Raw genomic sequence first — 21,445 nt, forward strand, 5'->3', positions numbered from 1 at the left:
ATACAGGGTTCAATGTTAATCTTTTGTTCTAATTGTTTTATTTATTAGCAGTTATCAAATAACAACAAAGACTGAAGTTAATTGTCATGTTTAATCTTTAATTAAATGAAACAGAACAAACACACAGAGTCTCATAGATGTGAAGCAACAAATATTCTTGCATATCAGAAATGTTATGACTCATCTCCTATATTTCACTGAACACTAATTTCTTTTGATCAGCCCAGTTTCTTTCATATAATGAAACAGACTCACTAACCTGATGGCAAATACATTTTTTAGACTCATTTCCTCCACTTCAAGCTTCCTGATTTCCCTCTTTAATGTTTCTCCTTCTCAAGAGTATTTATGACAGTGAAAAATTACATGCTGCACTGATTCCTCTATTTGACAGATCTCACATAATCCTGAGGGATGTTTGTTTCACGCATCACACTACTAGCCTACTCAATATTATATATTGATATATAATATAGGTCACAGCTAGCTTGTTGTTATATCCAAAGATGATATTTCCTCTTCTGTTCTTGCTGATTAATGCTGTTACCTCTTATTTAAAGTCCTTTCTGAAGATTATTTGAAGGTTATTTTGCAAAATGTTCCACTTTTTAGGTCCAAGTTTGAGATGTATTCATCTCTCTCTCATACAACTTTCTTTTTCCAGATGTCAGATGTCTATGAGTTGTTAACAGCTCCACCAAATAGTGATTTTTCCCTCTAAACTTCTCACATGGTTTCATTTCAATAAATGTTCAAATTATTTCTGTTTACAATAGCTACACTGTGTATTGTGCTAGCTAACTCCATTCCTAAATGTTAGCAGATGATCATAATATGGAGAAAAATATATATGTTTCAACTATACACCAATAAAGCGGAATTACCATCATTAGCACACAGTAATATATATGTGTATGTATATACCCTGCTGGTGAACAGTAATATACATTTAATGCAACTACATTCTCCTAAATAACCTACATTAGCATGATCATCACTGATAATAAAGTAACTCCATCTACAAAGTAATTAAACCATCCATCAATTAAGCTGGCAAACCCATCAGCAAGTATGCTAAATGAAACAGTGGAACAGAATAAGGTAAAATATGTGAATCAGAAGGTTGATTCAGACAGCAAAGTTAACAAAATAAGTGCCGAAGCTTGCATGTATGTCCTTCACGCATACATCAGAGGTTATAGACAGTCCATATTATTGACTCTTGGTGGGGTTTCACTATAGTGATGAAAGGAAAATTCTGCTCCGCTCATCAACTACTTCAAAGTTGGGCAGGGCTGTGTGTCAGGAAGGTGAGAGAGGGAGAGAATCCTTGTGTGTGACGTCACCTTGTTAGGTGGTAAAAATGCTAGGCTTTCTTACAAATGGAATAAACTCCCTAACCCGATGACAAATAAATTTTTTAGACTAATTTCTTCCTGATTTCCCTCTTTAATGTTTATCAATCTCGAGATTATTTAGGACAGTGAAAAATTACATGCTGCACTGATTCCTCTATTTGACAGATCTCACATAATCCTGAGGGATGTTTGTTTCACACATCACACTACTAGCCTACTCAATATTATATATTGATATATAATATACATCAATATTCTCTGATATGTACAATCCTGTAAATTAACGGTTATAGTGTCAAGTGATTCTGCAATAATCTGCAGTGTCACTCTGGTTTCAACAGATACAGATGGTCACATGTCTGACAGTAAAGAGACATTTAAAACTTATATACATTTAAAACATATATACAACTTATATACAAAGGCAGGAAAGTCTTTCTAAACAAGCCTCTGCTGGAGATGATCCACATGGACCAAAATCCAGACTGAGACTCAGGTCCAGGAGGAGGGTGGAGGAGGTGGTTGAGTGGAGGAGTCTGGGTGTGTCTGCAGAGACTGTGTAGAAGGACAGAGCAGCAGCAGAGCAGTCCAGATACACTGATGATACTCTGTCAGATCCAGAGGAACACACAGGGATGATGGTGGACTTGACTTTGTGTGTGACAGTGGAGCTGTTCTCAGATCAGTTCAGACTGCAGCACTGAGACTCATCTCCACTTCTTCTGATTCCTCTGTCAGTCACTGCTGGATGAAGCTCTCCTCTCCACTCTACCTCCCAGTAACATGGCCCAGTCAGAGTCTCTCTACACACAAGCTGCTGCTGCTGCTGCTTCAACCTCTCTGGATCATCAGGATACAGCTGATCCTCTCTCAACACGAACTCCTGGATGTTCACTCACTCTGACAGAGATCATCACCACAAGCTGATGAGAGAAGAAGAAACAACAGAGGTCATAAATCAGTGTTTAGTGAGACTCACTTCATCAGCTGTCAGTCAGTGATGCAGCACATCCAGTATAAAGACCAGCAGGGACTTCAGTCCTGTTCAGACCAGAAGTGGAGCAGCTGTGCAGCGTAGCCTGCTTCCTCTCAGCTCTCATGTTAACGTGTTGGAGTGAACACACTGAGCTCCGATCTCACACACCTGCAGAGACTTTTGGCATCAAGTCTGTTTACTCTGCAGATTTCACTGAAGTACACAGAGGAAATAAAGTGCAGAGAGTCATGAACACATCATTACTGCACAAACACTTTAGTGACACATTTACTGTTGTTACATGTGACCTGCTGTTAAAGTGAAAGCAAGAGTCTCTGTGTGTTGATCAACATCTTATCTGCTTTTGAAATATCATTTGACAAATAAAAATGGAGGCTGTCATTGAAAATATTTGGAGGAAACAAAATAAGTGATGGACAGATATAAAGATGTGATTCCTGGACTTCAGCAGAGGTTCTGGTCTGTATAAAGACCACATGGTTACTAAACGTAATGATGCTTCTGTGAAATCAGAGCCAGTGATTTGCAGGCTTCAGTCAGACTGATCTTAGAGCTCTGACAAAGATGAACTGATCAATTCTTTAGTGTTGAAATGAGAGAACAAACACTTTCAGATCAGATTTGATGGTACGACAGTTGGATGAATGAGGACCACTGTCTCTATACATCTTGTAAGGCTGTCAGCTGTAATCCAGCTTTATTTCCTGCAGACATGAACAACAACAACAACAACAGTCGTCTTCACATCGACTCAAACACGTGATCACAACAAGCTTCTGGCTGATCTGATTGGCTGACTGTTCTCTCTCTCTCTGTCGTTGTGTCCGATCCTGAAGCCTGTCACCGTTCTCCTCTCACAGCTTCACTGAGGAAAGCAGCCACTGAGAAGGTTGGAGGTTCACCAGGAAATACTGGATCTTTGCTTTGATACTAACTGTGTTTAATACAAAACTGCTGAAACCAGCACGGACTGACTCCAACTCTCTACTGACCTCAGAGTCTTCAGTCTACAGTCTGGACTCTCCTGAAGATCAGACAGCAGCTTCTTGTCTGAAGAACTCGAGGAGTTTCCAAACAGATTCAGCTCTCTCAGATGGGAGGGGTTGGACTTCAGAGCTGAGACCAGAGAAGCACAGCTGATCTCTGACAACCCGCAGCCATACAATCTGAATAAAGAAGAAATCATGTAGCGTTAGAAGCAGATTATTGTGTTTGAAATCATTCAATGTTTCATAATCTGTTCAGAGCTGAAGAAAGTTTAGAATGAACAAGTTTAGAAAATGGAAACTCCAAACACCTGAACCCAACAGGATGCAGGTTAAAAACTGTCAAATACAAACAGTGAAAAAGAGCTTCATTAATATTAATGACAACATGCTGCTACTTCAATAAACACACTGTGACTTAACAGTGAATTAGCCAGTGCAGCTTTTTCATCTTATATTAAATATGAGACCAAAAAGATGCTCAGTGTGGATCAGTATAAAGTCTATGTGGTCACAGATGTTTTAATGTTATCAAAATTGATTTAAAATAAAGATCTGAATGTTTGAAAGTTTGTATCCACTCTGCTGAGGAAACTCATGGACTTCAAGTGGGACTTCATTGAAGATGGTGAGATTACTCAATCCCATTTGGGACTGGGAGAACTGGTGTCTTTGACTGGGCCATAAGTCATTAACTAACTCACTCCCCTGCCATCGCCCAATACTTGGACTTCTGCACTTAACCGTGTTCCTTGTTAGAGCCTGACATACAGTTCATATTTGGACATGATGGAACATGTCTGCTGCTGTTCATTATATTTTCATTTATATTTCAACTGTTTTTGACAGACAGCATTATATTGACAAAACATCTTTTATTTATGTAATCTTCATCTTTTTATTTGTACCACTGATATGCCTTAGGGCTGGACAATATCTCCAGTATATTCAGATGTTACATGATATAGAGCCAGATATTATCTGAGAGTTTGGTTGTAATTCTGTGATGTAGCTCAGTTGTCTGTAACTGTTGCTGCTCCACAAAGCAAGGTTAGTAAGTTTACCACATGACTTTAAAAATGGTAAAACTGCTGAAATTTGCTTTGTTATCATGAACTTGAATTGTCAATCATAATTGAATCATATCCGAATAGCTCATTCAAATGTTGCTTTACAGATTCAAAACACTATCATGATGATGTCATCTTTTCACACTTATCTGCCTAACTTTCTAATCCTGCTTTGTGGAACAGTCCTCTGGTTAAAAGCTGCTTAACAGCAAATGATGCAGTTTTATTCAACTGAACTCTTCTGTTCTGGTCACCTGCTTTGGTTTTCTAAACACTGTTTCATATTTTGAAATATATTCTTAGTCAAAAAGGTGATACTGTATAGTTGATCATGTCAATATTTCTGAGCCTAAGTGCCTTGTACTACTATTTCCATCAAAAAGCCAAAGACAGTTTGAGAGAGAACGCTCTGTTTCAGCTTTTTGTTTAACATGCAATTGTTCTGCATGTGAACTTTCCAACTTTATATTCAAATAAAAAGTCAAGTGCAATAAGAAGCTGTGTTTTTTTTCTCTTACATTGTAATTACATGATTGAAATATCAGTGATTTAGCTCTGTTCTTCATTCATTTTGTTCTGGTTTGCATTATGTGCTTGTAGCCAGCTTTGGACAGAGATTTTATGAAGAATGACAACCAGGTCTATTAAAACCTTTTTCTTAACAAAAGTGTCTTTAATTGTATGTATTGTGACTATTCCTATGTGTTTAACCTGCTAAGTCAGTATTCATTTAGGTTAAAAATAGGTTTATTAAAATGTCTGTAAAAAAAATACAAACTAAATAGTTCAATCAAACAAATCTGTCAACTGTAAGATACTGTAAAAGAAAAAAAACAGTTCTATTAATAAAGCAATGAAAAACCAGATCATACTGTATTTTTCATTAACAGCACGAAACCGTAAACTTTAGTAACAATAAAAAAATGTTAATTTTACAGTAACTTAATGGCAACCCTGCTGCCAGTTGTTGAATGTTTTTACAGGAAGTTTTAACAGTGTGTGTGTAGAGGTGTGTGTGTTTCTACAGTAGCAGCCTGGTGTCATCAGGAGATTTAATGAAGGTAAACACAGTGAACGGTGGTGCGTAACGGCACTGCGCTCTGGCGCAGCACTTCTCAGAGGCTGCGGATTTATCAACATATCAGTCCTGCTGACTTCAGATGCTGCAGGGATTTAATGAAGTGAAGGAGAAGCTTTTCATACAATATAAACAGCTGTGGACAACAGATACTGTAACAATCACCCACATTCATTTATACATCACTGCACACTGATTTACTAACTTTCCTGCTTTAACCACATGAAACCTTATTTTCTGTGCACATGTTGGTTGGAGAGTGTTTAACTGAAATAAATGATTTATATTTGAAGCATTAATCTGTTGTTGCAGCACGTCTGCATCCAGTAGACTATTTAGTATGAAACACAGGCGCCTGATACTGTATCAGTAGCCTATGTGACGCTCACAAAAACAAAGGGATTTTATGAGGATGACGTATGACTTGAAAACAACATTTGAATGTGTAAATCTGAAGGAGATTTTACCTCATAAAAATCATCCTTATGTCTGCAGTTTAGTGTCACCACAACTTTCACATCATATTAATCTCAGCACAGAAGTAAGAAATGGTGTCTGACCTCAGAGTCTCCAGTCTACAGTCTGGACTCTCCAGAAAATCAAACTGCAGATTCCTTTCTGAACCGTCCCGACTGTAGTTTCCACTCAGCTCCAGCTCTCTCAGATGGGAGGGGTTGGACTTCAGAGCTGAGAGCAGAGAAGCACAGCTGATCTCTGACAAACTGCAGCTCCTCAATCTGAATACAGAAGAAATCATATAGCGTTAGAAGCAGATTACATGGGTGCAAGAGCTCCGTCTACAGACGGATTTCCATCAAAAGTGAATTATTTGTTCCATCATAATCTGTTTATTTTTACCACTAACACAAAAAAGATTTTACTCTGCCACCACATTTCTGCTTTTTTCACTTTGTAAACGATTAAACGGCGAGGGAAAGAGACGTTGGTTGTTCCAGACATCAACGCTTGTTCCAGCTTCCTGCGGTTGTTTATGCATCGATTTATACGTCTGTTTTCTCCAAAATAATCAAAGGTGTGGCAGTTTTATTTAATGTGCACTTATTTCTCTGTAGGGATGGGTACCAAAACCCCGTATTAAACGAGCCCCGAGGATAAATGATTAAAGACTGTAGTATTGATAAGCTCCGATGTTACCGGTTCTTTTATCAGCACTTTTTAATGTTTTGGTGTAATTTATTCTCAAACTGCAGCCTCTCCTCCACACACACAAACACACACACACACACACACACACACAAACACACAGACACACACACAAACACACACAAATAGACACACACACACACACACACACACACAGACACACACAAACACACAGACACAGAGACACACACAGAGACACACACACACAAACACAGAGACACACACAGAGACACACACAGAGACACACACACAAACACACACACAAACAAACACACACACACACACACACACACAGACACACTCTCACACATACGTACACGCAAACACAAACACACACAAACACACACTCTCTCTCTCACACACACACACACACACAGGCACACACAAACACACAGACACACACACACACACAGACAAACACAGACACACACAAACACACAGACACACACACAAACACACAGACAAACACAGACACACACAAACACACAGACACACACAAACACACACACACAAACAAACACAACACAAACACACACAAACACTGAGACACACACACACAAACACACAGACATGCACAAACACACACACACACACACACACACTCTCTCACACACACACACACACACACACAGAGACACACACACACACTCACACACACACACACACAGACACACAGAAACACAGAGACACACACACACACACACACACACAAACACACACACACACACAAACACACAGCAAAGTCAGTGAACAGCAGATCACATGTGAAGTGAAGATTACTCGAGTTGATGACAACTACGTTCGTTACTTCTTAAGTGCAATAACACCTTAGCGAGTAAAAAGCCAATACTCTATCAATACACCTGATCAACAAGCATAAACATGTAGAAAAGTGATATTTTCAACTGCTCTGTCCGCAGTCTCTCATCCACCGCTGCTATGTTTTACACAACCACAGCGCGCTAGCTCGGCTAATAGCTAATTGTTAGCAACAAGCTAAAACTAAAGCTGTCTGTATGTAGTCTAACTGTTTAGCTTAGTTTGCCACCAATCTTCAAATGTGGCTCATTCTTGTAAACTCAGCTGCTGGCTGAGACAAAGCAGCCTCTCCTCTCTACCAGCGGTACCTGCAGCAGTCAATCACATCAGCAGCAGAGGGAGGAGGAGGAGGACAGGAGGAAGGACTGATACTGACTGATGTCTGTCTTCTTCTTTCTTTCTAAACTTCACTCAGTATTTTCATGTCAGGAAAATTATTTATTTTATTGACATTTTACATTTGTTTCCAGAGATATTATTGAGTTTATAAAGTGACTTTGCTGTTGTAAACATGACTGTTGCAGCTGGGCGGCTGTGGCTCAGGAGGTAGGGTCAGGAGCGGGTCGTCCACTAATCGGAAGATTGGCGGTTCGATTCCCGGCTCCTCCAGTCCGCATGTCGATGTGTCCTTGGGCAAGATACTTAAACCCAAATTGCTCCTGATGGCTGTGCCATCAGTGTGTGAATGATGAGATTTCCTGTGATGGGCAGGTTGGGACCTTGCATGGTAGCCCCTGTACCCATTCAGCGTATGAATGTGTGTGAATGGGTGAATGTGATTCGTAGTGTAAAAGCGCTTTGAGTGGTCGGAAGGCTAGAAAGGCGCTATACAAGTACAGTCCATTTACCATTTACTGTTGCTGCTCTAGAAACAATGTTTTGTTATATTTATAATAAAAATAAATTCTAATCCTGTTCTGAATTTATTTTTTAAAAAAGAATAAATTCAGAACAGAGTTTACGGCTCGACTTTAAGGCTTGTCCGATTTCTTTATACGACAAATGGAAAAGAAATTTACTTGTCCCACCACACAAGTTAAAAGTCACAAAAAAAATCCTCACAATGTTTCATCTGCTCTGCACCTCTACTGTGCACACTGAAAAAGAGGGATAAAGCACAACAGACACTTCTACTACTCTACAGCCTGCAGACACCATCAACTGGAACAGATCCTGAAGTATGTGAATCCATCAAGGCAGCAGCTATAGATCCTGCTGACTGGCAGCCCTGTCTGATATGGTGAGGACAGAGATAGTCAGCAGAGGCCATATCAGCTAAAATAAGACTCTACATTTACAAAATGAGAGGATGGGAGAAGTTCCCATCACCACCACTTCTACAGAAAATAAGTGAATGGAGAGAAAATCAAGAGAAGTTGGTTGGGTATATTCCAAGAAAAAAATTTAAAAAAGTCTTTACTGCTTCTGCTGCAACCTGTTCTCACAAAAAAACTACAAACTAATCAGTAATTGATTTAATGACTGGAAAAATTGCAGTGAAATACTCAAAACCCACGAGAACAGTCCAGGGATCTCATTTGTTGAGTAAGCAGGAACGGGGCCTGAAAGAGGCGTACGCCACTTCCCAAGCAAAAGTTGTGACCTATAAAATCAAACTTGATGGGACAATGTGCGCACCTGCACCTAAACTCTTACCCATGCGTAGGAACATTTTAGAGACAGGGGAAATCCACGACGCAGAATTGAAGTGAATTGAAGGCAGATTGTATAATAATCCTCTCACACATTTCATTTCACTTAATATCAAACATCAATTATAGATCCACATTATCAGAAACACTCAAACCAGCAGTGTTATCTGTACTTTGGCTTGTAGTGAGCCATAACTTCCATAAACATCTTTCAATTTGTAAAGATATAAAGCAACTCAGATCTTAAAGTCTGCCCAACATTTCATCAGTGCTGCCTCACCCGGAGCACAAAGGAGAGAGTCAGTTGTGGAGCAGCAGCAGCTGAAATGAATGATGTCAGGATGTGGCAGGTGGCAGGATTCTGCAAAGTCTGGGTTGCCTTTCTCCAATATTAGCTAAGCATGAAAATACTGATTGATTTTCACCTTAGCCACGTTAACTTACTGATGAAATGATCATCATTGATTGTAGAAATCCAAGATGACATCAAATAACTTCAACAAACGGAACTAAAACATATTTACAGGACAGAGCGTTAATAGATTTTTAATATTTGGTTATACTGTGCATATATCACCAAGTATGAGTTCCCATGTAGTTTATATGTGTAAAATGGCTACAGTAAACACGGCTGTATTGTCAAGCACAGAGACACTGGAGACACAGCGGTGGCTGCCACACACACTCTGCCTTCTCCAGTCACCTCACCGGCTCATCTTCACCACCTGTGCTCACTGTGTCAATGAGAGAAATACTTGTATGCTGGATTTTGGAGTAAATATAAACTAATATAGTGTTTATTGTATTTTACATATTGAGTGAGTGCTGTAAAAACTACTTATACTGGTTAACTGGGAGCTGGCCCACTGCAGGGTGTGTTAAACATTTAACCAGAGATGTCTGACTTAACAATCCACAGGAATGTTTATTGAGGTTGTATATGGTTGTTTTGGGTTACACACATAATTTCAATACGTCTGAAAACGGGCAAATAAAAGGTTAAATGTCTGTTCATGCCTGTTGCGGTCCTTCCTCTGCTGCTGCTGAGCACAAGTGACAAGAGAGGCTCCGATACACTGACTCTCAACACTGATTGGCCAGGCGTCTAAAGACAGAGAGAGTGATTGGTGCGGCGAAAGAAACACATGTACATGAATATTCATGAAGGCTTTTGCATCGACCATTTATGGTTGAATGTGGGCGTGTAGAGGGCGGGATATGACGCTGATCCATGAGCGCACATTTCCAGGTGGACTGTGATTTATAAAGGGAAATATACGTGCATTCGTGTGTATGCATGGTTTTATAAATATGATTATTTTTCGGTGCACGCCATTTTCGGCTTTTGTGCGCACGTACAATTTTAGTGTGGATCCTACACACTGTTTTATAAATGAAACCCCAGAACATTGTGGGCACATGACATCATGGAAGGAGTCATCTATCCAGTGTAATCTATCAATAACCAAGTGCCAGCGTCTTGGATGTTACTAACAGGTAAAGGTAGTTAATAATAGTAATATTTAACAATTGATTCATTCTTTGAAACGTGATTTGTTTGTTTGAAAAGTAATTGTAATTTATAAAAATATATATTTTTGTCTTGAAACCATTGTGGTCTGATGTTTGTTGTCCATATTTTTACTGTAGAATGAGCGGGTGTGTCATGGACTCATGGTTTGGGCTCTTTGTGTTTTTTCTTCTTTTGGTTTTCTGTGTTACACTTGTGTTGTCCAGTCTTTTTGCTCATTCATGTTATTTGAGTTGTATCTTTGAAAGACTGTATTAGATTATTGGTTAGCTTGTAGTGCTGTGTACCTAGGTTGATTTATTCAGAGACACTTTGATTTATGCTGGCTTGTTATTGAGTGCTGTTGTGTTTTCTGGGTTTTACTTTGCTCTGTGTTTCTCTTGTGTGTTCCTTCACTCCTCCTGTTTTCATGTGCTCCTCCTCTCACCTGCCCTGCAGTAGCCTCGTCGGTCCTGCCCTGCTCCTAGTGTCTTCCCCAGCCTATCAGCTGCCAGCCTGCCCTTGTATTGTGCCACCTGTTCCTTGTTGTCTGATTACTTCAGTTTGTATTGAAGTTCAGTTTTCAGTTCAGTCTTTGTCGAGTCGTCTGTTCAGTTAGTCAATTCTGTTCTGTCGTGTTTGCTCAGTTTCCTGCTCAGTCGATTTTTTTTTTTTGTATCTTGTTCTACTCAGCTCATCCTGCTTTTGTTTTTTTCCTGCCAGTCTTTGAAATAAAGACGCTTTTCTTCAGCCCTGCTTTCTGGTCTCTGCATTTGGGTCCACCTGCTCCTCAATGTATGACAGGGTGGTGATGAGGCAGTACTGGTGGGGTAATGTGGTTTGGGGGGGGCACCAAATCCTAATCTCTCCTAGGACACCAACATGTCTAGAGCCGGCCCTGCTGTCAGATTTATTAAAGGAAAGTGAGTGAGTGAGAGTGAGTGAAGAAATCAGGAGAGAGGAGACAGAAGTGAGGAAGAATTGCAGGATGTATCTTAATGGTGTTGAAAGAAAAACAAGGAGAAAGTAAAGAAGTGATTGAAAAGGAAGAAGGTGCAACTGATTCAAGATTTAAAGAAACAGTTGAAGGAGTAAAGAGAAACACACAGAGGCAGCCCAGGCGTCAGGTGATGGAGAGACATGAACACATTCAAAGCAGGAGGCAGAAAAAACTGTTAAGGTCTGACTTCCACCTGTATCTAGATGAATTACTGTTCTGTAAATATGTTTAAAGGCACAATCTGTTATCCAAACTAAAGGACATCCTAACAAACTAAAGTCAAAGCACAAGATTCAAACCTGCTATAAAAGGACTTACAGATGTTTTAACACAGGTACTAACACTACACAACAACTCTGTTAACATGATGTTTTCTTCAGCTGTTAGAAGGTCGTTGACCTCAGTAACTGTTGTAAACACAGCACTAAAACTGACACTTTCACTTATTAGGAAACAAAATGCTGATTCATCTCATTCATTTATAAGTCAAACTGTTGTCTTGATTTGGCTTTAAGTTGAAACAAATTAATTCCCCATCAGTCACTTTTGTTATGTTGTTATATTACAAACATTGATCTATATTAAGGACCATATAGAGGCTGAGAATCCAGATTTGTTTTTCAGATAGAGACTGATTGGTCCATCTATCATCCATAAGGCCTACGTTTATTTATGTGTTGTAAATAAATACTGTTCATATTTAAACATTACGTTAATAAATATTGTTAATATTTGTTTAATATTTATTGACCTATTTTTTGTGCACTTGTTTCATTTCAGCTCAGTGTAGAGAAATACAGCGATACAGACAACCGCCTTACTGCGTATCTATGACGACACTGTCGACACCGCGTATCCGTATCTGTGACGCGCCTGCTCCGTAACATAACTAGTAGTTTCAGGGGGCCTACCAACCCCCCTGAAAACAATCCTAGTAGAAACACTGTCAATCATTATTATTAAACGTCAGAAGGATGATCAATAATTAATCTATAGAGCTCATATTGAAACAGACTTTACAAAGTGCTTCACAATTCAGGATCAAATGAAAAGATCATTAACAGGGAAGTAATGGCTTGAATAAAATTCATAAATTGAATCATTTATATGTTGACACTGTTTGGATGCTTTCAACTGTTTGTTCGTCTGATTTCTACGTTCACAAACAAAATGAAAAAGTTAATTATTGTCATTTTTACTCTGACAAGTGACTTTTGTGGATGTGTAACAGTTAAAAAAGGCACTTTAATAATTCTTATTTACAATTTGTGTTTGTGAATTTTATCTCAATGAGGAATTTTTATTCATGAATGTTTCCTGTGGAAATGACCTTGCTGCACATCGTCCCTTCTGTCCCTCACAGAGCTGTTTTGCATTGCTGAGGGTAAGTTGAGTGGAAAAATGCTGCTGCGCTATTTTATTGTTTTCTATGGAAATTGAACCGTTTATGTTGTAACATTTAATGCATATTGTTTACTGTTAATACTATTACTTTAACTAGCTGTTTCATGTTGTTTTGACTGTTAATATGAGTTTTGTAGATGCTTTTGTTGAACTTTCTTGGTGCCATTTGTATTACAGCAGGCTGCCCTGCGTCATGTAGTCAACGTAGCGCTGCAGAGATATTAGCATCTATTTCCTGGTGTAAATTCTGTTATTTTGCATGTTTAGGAGCAGATGTGCAGGAGACACCAGAAGGTGATTCATATGTGTTACATTGTCTTCTGCAGGAGCAAATAAAGGCTGGAAACCAATCCTTTGAGTTGTCTCTTTACATGTCCTTACCACATCTGTCACACATGGACAAGTGAAAGATAAATGTACTTGTCTGAAGGACAAGTTGTGGTGTATTTTCATTAAAAGTCATTGGTGTGCTTAAAGACAATATTAAGCTATGCAGATTGATTTTATAAGTTTATAAGCAATAAGGGCTAGTGGGATACAATTTGTATTGGTGTAGTTATAATCTCATGAACCATATTTAATCACACTGTACGTATAGAGGCACGATAGAAGAATTATAATCATACACTGGAGAAATTTGAGTGTGTTTGTATTACATGTCACTTTGCTTGGGTCTGCTAAAGTCTTCACCTTTCAAACATACTCTCTGGAGGAGATCAAGAAATAAGGGTGTAAAATGACATGAATAACTTGCAAAAAATAAAAGGCCAGAAGACAACTTGGCAATAATGGTGTAAAATGATTCCCAATACTTATATAAAAAATTGGATATAATCAGGTAGAATTGAATATGCCAGTACATATCCTCAAACACCTCAAAACCTGTTTTGAAGAGTTTTGACCAACAACGAGTGACGGAGATAAAAGATACATAATAATTGGTCAAAACTTAGGGAGGGTGGATGATAAGGTGTGACCTAAGCCGACCCAAGGGCATAAAAACAATGCCCCAAAGAAAAAGCTTTGGAGCGATTTGGTTCTTTGTAAAAGTGCTACTTGTTCCCCTTTTTTTGCCGGCAATAAAAGAACACTTTGCTGCTTGGACCTCTGACTCCCTTTTTATTTTCAAGAGAGAGTTTTTTGCTCTGATACATTTTTCTGCAACAATTTGATACAAAAAAGTGCCTCAAAAAGTTAATGTGGAGCCCTGCATGCACACCTGTCACCTGCTGTTTTGGTTCATGTATGTGCAGCAGTGCAACGTGTAAAAGGGCTGAGTGAATATAGATCAACTGGTGTGGTGATTAATAAATACTCTCTCAGCCAGTCACATCACTGGTCTCATAGCTGTGAAACACTTGTGCCAATCACAGTTAAACGTGATAACGACAGCTCAACAAACGGAAAGCTTTTCTTCAGGAAATGTCTGGATGGTTCAGAGCGTCACGACATGAACACACATCACCACAAATCTGCAGCCAAAGACAGATGGAGCAGTTTTTTCATCACTTAATATAATAACGATAGAAATTTTTAAAAAATGGTTGTATGAATGTATTTGGTGAAGCTGTTTATATGATTATAGCCCATCGGACTGATGCTATTTCAGCAATAATTATAGCCTAATGTATCTCACCTCGTACACGGTCACATAGTTTAGTAATTAATGTTACACAACAGCGTTTGCATCGTAATGTGTCTCAAGGATAAAACATGAGACGCAACTTTGGCTAAAAAAAAGAAAGTCGTAGAAGAGGCTGATGAGCCCCGCTAACCCGACGTCTCCTTCATAAAAAAGCAGAATATCGAGTTATAACCGACCAGTCTGATTCACTGTAAATGATTGCAGTAAATTTACAGCAGGACTTCAACAGTACTAACCTGTTATTTTTAAATATAGCACTTTACTGTTAATACAAAAAAAATCTGTTAAATTACGCTCCATTTACCGTTTTTTAACAGAATTATAATGTATTTGCATTTTAACGTTAATCAACAGTCAAAAGTACAAAATAACGGTGTAATGCAGTATTTTTTGCATTTTGGGAAGAACCATTTCACCTGAACTGCACATGTGAAGCTAGATCTGTTCTTTTCTTCATCTATATCTTACTAATTATTTGGTGAGCAGCAATTTTATTCATAAATCAGTGTAAAGTCTGTCAGTGATGTTTCCAGTGATGTTTGTTTGCATTACTGAATACGTGCACGTCATGATAGAAGGATTCAGCAGCAACGTTTAAGCATAATTTCATAGATGATTGCTGATTAGCCTAATCAGATGACACAAGGAGCTCATTTTAATGTCTACATGTCAAGTTAACGTATTTTGCCAGTGAACTCATTAAACATTATGATAGTCTTGACAGTGTAAACCTTTTACACAGTCGGAGGAGGAGTGTGGTAGAACCACTGTGGAACTCTTCAAGACTAAACCCACAAGTGCAGGAGTCAAGGGAGTTCTCTCTCTGGGTGAAGATGTCGAGCTGTCGTTTGTGTCATCCAGCTTCTGATGGCTCACTTCTCAGAGACCATTACAGGACTAATCCTTCTTGCAAATGTGAGATTCCTTTATGTATATGTACATATATACACACACATATGCCATGTCATACACTTTGTATTTGGCTTTCTATGTTCTAGGGATCTGCCACTACAGCTGACATTGAGAGGACAATCTCCATACCTGCAACTCCTTGTCTGATACTGTTTGGTATTTTTACATCATTGGATAGACAAGCAACAAAATGTTCTATTAAAGCATAATGCAAAACACTTGTAAAGACATATTCTCATCTCCTTTGTTATAGGAATGCAATGCTGTTTTTTAAATTCAACTTCTCTTAGTTGCAGTACTATTGGTTGGTCAACGCATAAAGATTTTATTTGCAAAAAACCATAAATGACATTTTTGAAAGAAACAACAAACTGTTGAATGTAATGGTTCACATGGTTTACTTCCTGAATCCAAAATCCAAAATGATGCAAAAGTCAACTCATGTTTTTGAATATTATCTGAAGAAACACATGTTTTAGAGAAATTAGCACAACTGACGATATCTGTTTTTTCAAGTGGACTCTTCACATGGTGCTACACATGTTGCTGTCTGTGTGACCACGGCAGGAAATCAAAAGCTCCTCTGACTGTACCGTGGTTGTATTAGCATCAAAAAACCACAGCTGTTCTTCTTTCTGCCACAAGCCAAACAAGATGCACAAATTTATATCACAATAACTATTCTGTAACCATTAAAACTTCACATCTCTGCATTTTACTGTGCTACTATTGTTATTGGGGGCAGTTGAAATGAGAGGCAGTAACTGTTAGATAAATGTTAATTCAGGGTATAAACGGACAGAATATTCATTTTGAATTTAAATAAAGTTTCTCAAGCAGTACTACACATGGCAAAATACTTTTTCATCGCTCAACACAATTCATTTCAAACATGGACCAAAAATCCTTGAATTTGACAGGAAAATTCTTCTAAGTTTCAGGTGAAACGGCAGGAAGCTGTATTCAGTGCTGGATGGTCGGCCTTGAGGGCCACATCATATGTGAGGGGATCCAGCCCACCTTCCTGACGGGGCTCGCTGCATTATTTTACACCTTCTACACCTTTAATCTCCGATCCCAAGAAGAGGCAGCATGCACACTCCAATTCATCCAAAGGTTACATACTTTCAGTAAAACCTGTATTTTTCTTATCTTTTCCATAACGTGTTGTTGCACATCGATACATTTGCTGCATTTTATTGTGTTGTTTATCTGAGTGAGTTACACAACTTGATTTTCACACAGTGTCTGAAGAATCATTATTATTTTTCCAGACGCTTTGTTGGAATAAACCCTGAGAGAGGCACCAAGACTGGACGGGACAAAGTCTTATCAAAGAAAACTGGCAAAGTCACCAACAAAAACAAAACAACAGTCAATCCACATGAATCCACTCTGCTGAGGAAACTCATGGACTTCAAGTGGGACTTCATTTAAGATGGTGAGATTACTCAATCCCATTACTCGCTTCTATTTATCAAAACACCAGCTGGTGGTGCAAGTGATGCAGTTTTATTCAACTGAACTGTTCTGTTCTGGTCACCTGCTTTGGTTTTCTAAACACTGTTTCATATTTTGAAATATATTCTTAGTCAAAAAAGGTGATACTGTATAGTTGATCATGTCAATATTTCTGAGCCTAAGTGCCTTGTACTACTATTTCCATCAAAAAGCCAAAGACAGTTTGAGAGAGAACGCTCTGTTTCAGCTTTTTGTTTAACATGCAATTGTTCTGCATGTGAACTTTCCAACTTTATATTCAAATAAAAAGTCAAGTGCAATAAGAAGCTGTGTTTTTTTCTCTTACATTGTAATTACATGATTGAAATATCAGTGATTTAGCGCTGTTCTTCATTCCTAAAGAACATTTTGTTCTGGTTTGCATTATGTGCTTGTAGCCAGCTTTGGACACAGATTTTATGAAGAATGACAACCAGGTCTATTAAAACCTTTTTCTTGACAAAAGTGCCTTTAATTGTATGTATTGTGACTATTCCTATGTGTTTAACCTGCTAAGTCAGTATTCATTTAGGTTAAAAAATAGGTTTATTAAAATGTTTGTCAAAAAAATACAAACTAAATAGTTCAATCAAACAAATCTGTCCACTGTAAGATACTGTAAAAAAAAACCAGTTCTATTAATAAAGCAATGAAAAACCAGATCATACTGTATTTTTCATTAACAGCACGAAACCGTAAACTTTAGTAACAGTAAAAACATGTTAATTTTACAGTAACTTAATGGCAACCCTGCTGCCAGTTGTTGAATGTTTTTACAGGAAGTTTTAACAGTGTGTGTGTAGAGGTGTGTGTGTTTCTACTGTAGCAGCCTGGTGTCATCAGGAGATTTAATGAAGGTAAACACAGTGAACGGTGGTGCGTAACGGCACTGCGCTCTGGCGCAGCACTTCTCAGAGGCTGCAGATTTATCAACATATCAGTCCTGCTGACTTCAGATGCTGCAGGGATTTAATGAAGTGAAGGAGAAGCTTTTCATACAGTATAAACAGCTGTGGACAACAGATACTGTAACAGTCACCCACATTCATTTATACATCACTGCACACTGATTTACTGACTTTCCTGCTTTAACCACATTAAACCTTATTTTCTGTGCACATGTTGGTTGGAGAGTGTTTAATAGAAATAAATGATTTATATTTGAAGCATTAATCTGTTGTTGCAGCACGTCTGCATCCAGTAGACTATTTAGTATGAAACACAGGCGCCTGATACTGTATCAGTAGCCTATGTGACGCTCACAAAAACAAAGGGATTTTATGAGGATGACGTATGACTGCAGCGTTCTACTATAGTCATACGTCATTGTTCAGTTTTAACAACAGCTGACATTTTTGATCTTTCAGCACAGAATTAAGTTATTTGTCCACAAATATTTGGTGAACATTGTCGCTAATCAACATGGTCAGAAAATGACTCAGAAAAATATGAAATATCTCAAAAATGCCAAAATACACTGGAGGGAGGCTTTAAATAGTATTTAAATGTTTGAAAACAACATTTGAATGTGTAAATCTGAAGGAGATTTTACCTCATAAAAATCATCCTTATGTCTGCAGTTTAGTGTCACCACAACTTTCACATCATATTAATCTCAGCACACAAGTAAGAAATGGTGTCTGACCTCAGAGTCTCCAGTCTACAGTGTGGACTCTCCAGAAAATCAAACTGCAGATTCCTTTCTGAATCGTCCCGACTGAAGTTGTTACTCAGCTCCAGCTCTCTCAGATGGGAGGGGTTGGACTTCAGAGCTGAGAGCAGAGAAGCACAGCTGATCTCTGACAACCAGCAGCTCTTCAATCTGAATAAAGAAGAAATCATGTAGCGTTAGAAGCAGATTACATGGGTGCAAGAGCTCCGTCTACAGACGGATTTCCATCAAAAGTGAATTATTTGTTCCATCATAGTCTGTTTATTTTTACCACTAACACAAAAAAGATTTTACTCTGCCACCACATTTCTGCTTTTTTCACTTTGTAAACGATTAAACGGCGAGGGAAAGAGACGTTGGTTGTTCCAGACATCAACGCTTGTTCCAGCTTCCTGCGGTTGTTTATGCATCGATTTATACGTCTGTTTTCTCCAAAACAATCAAAGGTATGGCAGTTTTATTTAATGTGCACTTATTTCTCTGTAGGGATGGGTACCGAAACCCGGTATTAAACGAGCCCCGAGGATAAATGATTAAAGACTGTAGTATTGATAAGCTCCGATGTTACCGGTTCTTTTATCAGCACTTTTTAATGTTTTGGTGTAATTTATTCTCAAACTGCAGCCTCTCCTCCACACACACACACACACACACACACACACACACACACACACACACACACACACACAGACACACACACACACACAGACACACACAGACACACACACACAAACACACACACACACACACACACGCACACACACAAAAAAACACACAAACACACACACACAAAAACACACAAACACACACACAGACAGACACACACACGCACACACACACACAAAAACACACACACACACACACACACAGACACACACACACAAAAACACACAAACACGCACACAAAAACAGACACACACACACACGCACACACACACACAAAAAAACACAAACACACACACAGACACACACACACACAAAGACACACACACAAAAACACACAAACACACACACACAAAAACACACAAACACACACACACAAAAACACACAAACACACACACAGACAGACACACACACACAAAAAAACACACAAACAACACACAGACACACACACACAAAAACACACAAACACACACACAGACAGACACACACACACAAAAAAACACACAAACAACACACAGACACACACACACAAAAACACACAAACACACACACAAAAACAGACACACACACACACACACACACAAAAAAACACAAACACACACACAGACACACACACACAAAAACACACAAACACACACACAGACACACACAAAGACATACACTCACACACACAAAGACACACACACACACACACGCACACACAGACACACACACACACAAAGACACACACACAAAAACACACAAAGACACACACACACACAAAGACACACACACACACACACACACAAACACAGACACGCACACACACACAAACACACACACACAAACACAGGCACACAAACACACACACACAAACACAGACACACAGAAACAAACACACACACACAAACACACACACACAGACACACACACACAAACAGAAACACAAACACACACACAAACACACACACACACACAAACACACACAGAAACACACACAAACACAAACACACACACACAAACACACAGACACACAAACACACACACAGACACACAAACTCACAGACACACACAAACACACACACACACAAACACAGAGACACACACACACACAAACACACACACAAACACACAGACACGCACACACACAGAGACACACACACAAACACACAGACACACACACACACACAGCAAAGTCAGTGAACAGCAGATCACATGTGAAGTGAAGATTACTCGAGTTGACGACAACTACGCTCGTTACTTCTTAAGTGCAATAACACCTTAGCGAGTAAAAAGCCAATACTCTATCAATACACCTGATCAACAAGCATAAACATGTAGAAAAGTGATATTTTCAACTGCTCTGTCCGCAGTCTCTCATCCACTGCTGCTATGTTTTACACAACCACAGCGCGCTAGCTCGGCTAATAGCTAATTGTTAGCAACAAGCTAAAACTAAAGCTGTATGTATGTAGTCTAACTGTTTAGCTTAGTTTGCCACCAGTCTTCAAATGTGGCTCATTCTTGTAAACTCAGCTGCTGGCTGAGACAAAGCAGCCTCTCCTCTCTACCAGCGGTACCTGCAGCAGCCAATCACATCAGCAGCAGAGGGAGGAGGAGGAGGACAGGAGGAAGGACTGATACTGACTGATGTCTGTCTTCTTCTTTCTTTCTAAACTTCACTCAGTATTTTCATGTCAGGAATATTATTTATTTTATTGACATTTTACATTTGTTTCCAGAGATATTATTGAGTTTATAAAGTGACTTTGCTGTTGTAAACATGACTGTTGCAGCTGGGCGGCTGTGTCTCAGGAGGTAGGGTCAGGAGCGGGTCGTCCACTAATCGGAAGATTGGCGGTTCGATTCCCGGCTCCTCCAGTCCGCATGTCGATGTGTCCTTGGGCAAGATACTTAAAACCCAAATTGCTCCTGATGGCTGTGCCATCAGTGTGTGAATGATTAGATTTCCTGTGATGGGCAGGTTGGGACCTTGCATGGTAGGCCCCTCTGTTGGTGTACCCATTCAGCGTAT

At 39.0% G+C, this 21,445-nt stretch overlaps 2 protein-coding genes across 23 annotated transcripts in view; one reads left to right on the top strand and one right to left on the bottom strand.

The window, feature by feature from the left end:
- Positions 1-21,445, top strand: part of LOC137177370 (uncharacterized) — a 173,001-nt gene that overhangs the window by 43,272 nt on the left and 108,284 nt on the right. The gene's annotated exons all lie outside the window — the stretch shown is intronic.
- Positions 78-21,445, bottom strand: part of LOC137177368 (NLR family CARD domain-containing protein 3-like) — a 78,440-nt gene continuing 57,072 nt past the window's right edge. For 15 of the 22 annotated variants that reach the window (XM_067583617.1, XM_067583619.1, XM_067583616.1 and 12 more), the window contains 4 exons: positions 18,741-18,917; positions 6,050-6,226; positions 3,348-3,521; positions 78-2,281 (listed from right to left, as the gene is read on the bottom strand). In XM_067583617.1, coding sequence (XP_067439718.1) covers positions 2,272-2,281; positions 3,348-3,521; positions 6,050-6,226; positions 18,741-18,917 — 538 coding nt within the window. In that variant the 3' untranslated portion in view covers positions 78-2,271. The remainder of the gene's footprint in view (positions 2,282-3,347; positions 3,522-6,049; positions 6,227-18,740; positions 18,918-21,445) is intronic. The other 7 variants (XM_067583636.1, XM_067583634.1, XM_067583631.1 and 4 more) reach the window with 4 other exon arrangements.

The sequence above is a fragment of the Thunnus thynnus genome, chromosome 24 (genome assembly GCF_963924715.1).
Source record: "Thunnus thynnus chromosome 24, fThuThy2.1, whole genome shotgun sequence".
Lineage (NCBI taxonomy): Eukaryota > Metazoa > Chordata > Actinopteri > Scombriformes > Scombridae > Thunnus > Thunnus thynnus.